This window comes from Hylobates moloch, unplaced genomic scaffold, assembly GCF_009828535.3.
Source record: "Hylobates moloch isolate HMO894 unplaced genomic scaffold, HMol_V3 SCAFFOLD_9, whole genome shotgun sequence".
Classification (NCBI taxonomy): domain Eukaryota; kingdom Metazoa; phylum Chordata; class Mammalia; order Primates; family Hylobatidae; genus Hylobates; species Hylobates moloch.
In genome coordinates this window covers 994,136-997,697 of record NW_026652284.1, presented here as the reverse complement: position 1 = coordinate 997,697, position 3,562 = coordinate 994,136, and the positions used below count along the sequence as shown (strand labels likewise).

The following is a 3,562-nucleotide window of genomic DNA, read 5'->3' as shown; positions in this document are numbered from 1 at the left end:
TGGCCTGGAGCCTATTGGGTACAGGGACCCCAACAGACTGGTCTTCCTCACTTCACCTCCCTGAAATTACTTCCTGAGAGGGGGAAGGATACCCTGGTTCATCCTGCCCCTCAAGACTTTCTCAGACTGAAATGTCCACATCCGTTTCTTCTACTCGGTCCCTAACTCTGGGGAGGTACTTTTATCTGCACATCAATGCCTCAGAAGCCTGAAGGCCAAGAAGGTTGCCAGCCCAGGTTATTCTGGTTCTTCTCAACATGCTCACCTGTTCTCTGATGGATTCTTTGCATTTCCCTGGACCCCGGCAGGGCGAAGACAAACACGGGGGCACCCAGGCGAGGGCTGCTCTGGAGGCACCACCCTGCTCATTTACGACCAAATCCACTAGGGGAAGCTGTGCAGCAGGGGTGAAAGGCGGGCCCGCAAATAACGTTCGTAAACCTTCCTGCTTGGAGTCCCAAGTAGCCCCTCTGGGGGGTAATGTAGAGTCATCTGGGGACCTCAGTTGTAGAGCTGGGCCTGGAGCCTGAACTTTCTGTCCTCACACTGGCCTATCCTACCTGTCACTCACTGCTTAGCCAGGCTGGGCCCGGCGGATGACCTGGCCTTTCCACTTGCTGCTAAACGTCCCTGGAAGACCCTCCTGAAAAGCAAGTCTCCGAGCAGGCCCAGCAGGCTCTGCTCCACACCGCTCTCCCACCAGGCGCCCCTGCAAGTCCATGCTAGGGTCTCTATCTTAGCCAACCTCAGGGAGGTCAAACGGGCCTGTCGGAGTAGAAAGGTGAAGCTACACGTTGGCAGCGCCTGCTCTGGGGAGCACCATTAGGGGCCCAGCCAAACCCAATCCTCCAGAGAGGCTGCTTTTAGTTTTCAGACAAAAAGTGTGAGTCTGATTTTATTTTTTATTTTATTTTATTTTTTTTTTTTTGAGACAGGGTCTATGTCACCCAGCCTGGAGTGCAGTGGTGCGATCAAGGCTGACCGCAACCTCTGCCTCCTGGGCGCAAGAGATTCTCTTGCCTCAGCCTCCCGAGTAGCTGGGATTACAGGCGCCTGCCACCACGCCTGGCTAATTTTTGTAGTTTTAGTAGAGACGGGGTTTCACCATGTTGGCCAGGCTGGTCTCGAACTCCTGACCTCAGGGGATCCACCAGCCTCGGCCTCCCAAAGTGCTGGGATTACAGGCCTGAGCCACCGCGCCCGGCCTGAGTCTGATTTTTTTTTTAACTCCAGGAATGAGGAGTCGGGGAAGCCCGGTACCGCGGGCTCAGCGATTGCTCCGGGTCCTTGGTCTCTAGCTAAAACAGGAGAAAGAGCTCTAGACGCTTCCGGCTTCCGTTCCATCGCCGGATACGTCACTTCCGTAGTCTTGAGCCCGCACTTCCGTCGGCCCGTTGAGAATCCGCCCCCTGGGTGGTCCGGAAACGATTCTGGACCCGCGGGCATATCCAGGGCCCGCACACCCTGGGATTGTGGGAAATGTAGTTTTTTGCCTCCGTAAAGGACTAGGCGGAACTAAGGAACAGCGCGAGGACTGGGACCGTGATTCCTCTAACCGGAAACCGTAGCCTTTCGGCCCGGCGTGGCCTGAGCCAATGCAGAATCAGGGGCCGCGAGGACACCAGGGGGCGCTGTGCGTAGGAACCGCCGGGTGGCCGCTGCAGATCGGGGCCGACTTGGAGACGGACCGGAAGTGCCCGAGGGCGGCCGCGGAACGGTCAATTTGAGCTGCGCCGAGGTCGGGGCTGGGAAGGGTCAGCGGGAGGCCTGAGGGCGCCGGGCGCTGCGGCAGGCGGTTCCGGGGTCCTGCCGAGAGGGTCCCGGCGCCAGGCAGCGCGATCCGCGTGGGGGTGAAGCCGGGGAGGGGGCCGGCCTCCCCGTTCTGGGACCTTTCGGTGCGTCCGAGCGCGACACTGCCCGCGTCGGGGGCTTGGGAACCTCGGGGCGCGAGCTGTGTTGGAAGCAAAATCCTCCTTGTGGGTTGGGGTGGCGGAGGGAGAAAGGAAGCGGCGGTCGCGGCGGGACCAGACGCCCCAGTCCCGGCCCGCCCGCGACTGCTGAAGGCGCTGCGGCCTGACCTGAACGGGCACCTGTGTTCCAGCTCCTCTGGGACCTGGGGCCGCCGCCCACAGACCATGCTCCTGGGGCGCCTGACTTCCCAGCTGTTGCGGGCCGTTCCCTGGGCAGGTAGGAAGCCCCGCGGGGGCCGATGGGAGGAGACACACCTGATTAGGAGTGCGGGTCTCAGCAGCTCCTCTGGGGCAGCGCCCGTGGCCACACACACACGCTTTCCCCTCTAAGCTTCCGAGGCTCACAGAGGGAACCTCAGGGTGAACCCCTGAGTAATGAGGTGCGGGGGATCCTCACTGGGACGAACGTGCTGCTCCCCAACCCGACGGGCCTGCATGGTCTCGCGAGCGGTGACTGTGGCGTCTGGTTTTCTGCAGGCGGCCGCCCGCCCTGGCCCGTCTCTGGAGTGCTTGGCAGCCGGGTCTGCGGGCCCCTTTACAGCACACCGCCGGCCGGCCCAGGTAGGGCGGCCTCTCTCCCTCGCAAGGGGGCCCAGTTGGAGCTGGAGGAGATGCTGGTCCCCAGGAAGATGTCCGTCAGCCCCCTGGAGAGCTGGCTCACGGCCCGCTGCTTCCTGCCCAGACTGGATACCGGGACCGCAGGAACTGTGGCTCCACCCCAATCCTACCAGTGTCCGCCCAGCCAGATAGGGGAAGGGGCCGAGCAGCGGGATGAAGGCGTCGGGGATGCGCCTCAAATTCAGTGCAGAAACGTGCTGAAGATCCGCCGGCGGAAGATGAACCGCCACAAGTACCAGAAGCTGGTGAAGACGACGCGGTTCCTGCGGAGGAAGGTCCGGGAAGCACGCCTGAGATGCAAGCAGGTGAGCGGCCCTCTGCTTGGCCCTGGGAGGGCAAAGTGCTGAGAACACGTTTCTTTGCCACGAATTACTTGGCGATCCCTCCATCTGCCTCTTGCAGATCAAGTTCGAGAAAGACCTGAGGCGCATCTGGCGGAAGGCGGGGCTGAAGGAAGCCCCCGAAGGGTGGCAGACACCCAAGATCTACCTGCGGGGCAAATGAGTCTGGCGCCGCCCTTCCCGCCTGTTGCTGCTGTGATCCCTAGTAATAAATTCTCAGAGAACTCAGCCTTTCCTGCCGGTCTGGAGCTCCTTTTGCCGGGTGTGAGGTCTCCCAGGATAGAGGCTGGTGCCAGTCCCAGGTGTTGTAGAAGACCCGGGCAGCAGGGTGGCAGATTGGCGGTCCCTCTCTCTAGCTGGCCCTCGGCCACCGTCCAGAGGGTGCTGGGCCCGTGGGAGCCCCAGCCTCGCTGTGAGCGAATGTGTGCTGTGTGCAGTTCAGGCTAGGTGCTGTGGGATCACTGTGAACAGAACCCGCAACCCCTCCCTGAGCGCCACATTCCCTGGGGGAGGCCGACCCGGATGGCAGAAGTACAGGAGGACAGGACTGGGGTTTAGGGAGCACCCAGAATGCACGGGGTGACTCGGGTGTATTTCATGAGTGGAGGGTCGGGGAGGGCCTCACTGGGAAGG

General features: G+C 61.7%; 1 protein-coding gene across 2 annotated transcripts; it reads left to right on the top strand.

The window, feature by feature from the left end:
- The first annotated feature begins 1,384 nt into the window (after positions 1–1,384).
- Positions 1,385–3,157, top strand: AURKAIP1 (aurora kinase A interacting protein 1). Of its 2 annotated transcripts, none has more exons than XM_032758605.2 (4): positions 1,385–1,738; positions 2,102–2,187; positions 2,448–2,893; positions 2,991–3,157. In XM_032758605.2, the coding sequence occupies exons 2-4, from the start codon at positions 2,136–2,138 to the stop codon at positions 3,090–3,092; spliced, it is 600 nt and encodes a 199-aa protein (XP_032614496.1). In that variant the 5' UTR covers positions 1,385–1,738; positions 2,102–2,135; the 3' UTR covers positions 3,093–3,157. The 2 variants fall into 2 exon arrangements, with proteins under 2 accessions (XP_032614496.1, XP_032614495.1); XM_032758604.2 differs by having other exon boundaries at positions 1,385–1,895.
- The last annotated feature ends 405 nt before the right edge of the window (positions 3,158–3,562 follow it).

Bases quoted from the DNA above. Each gene is read 5' to 3' on its own strand.
- AURKAIP1 (XM_032758605.2), top strand. From the start codon at position 2,136: ATGCTCCTGGGGCGCCTGACTTCCCAGCTGTTGCGGGCCGTTCCCTGG. The intron at 2,188-2,447 runs GTAGGAAGCCCC...GGTTTTCTGCAG, and splicing joins GCGGGCCGTTCCCTGGGCAG to GCGGCCGCCCGCCCTGGCCC. The intron at 2,894-2,990 runs GTGAGCGGCCCT...TGCCTCTTGCAG, and splicing joins CACGCCTGAGATGCAAGCAG to ATCAAGTTCGAGAAAGACCT.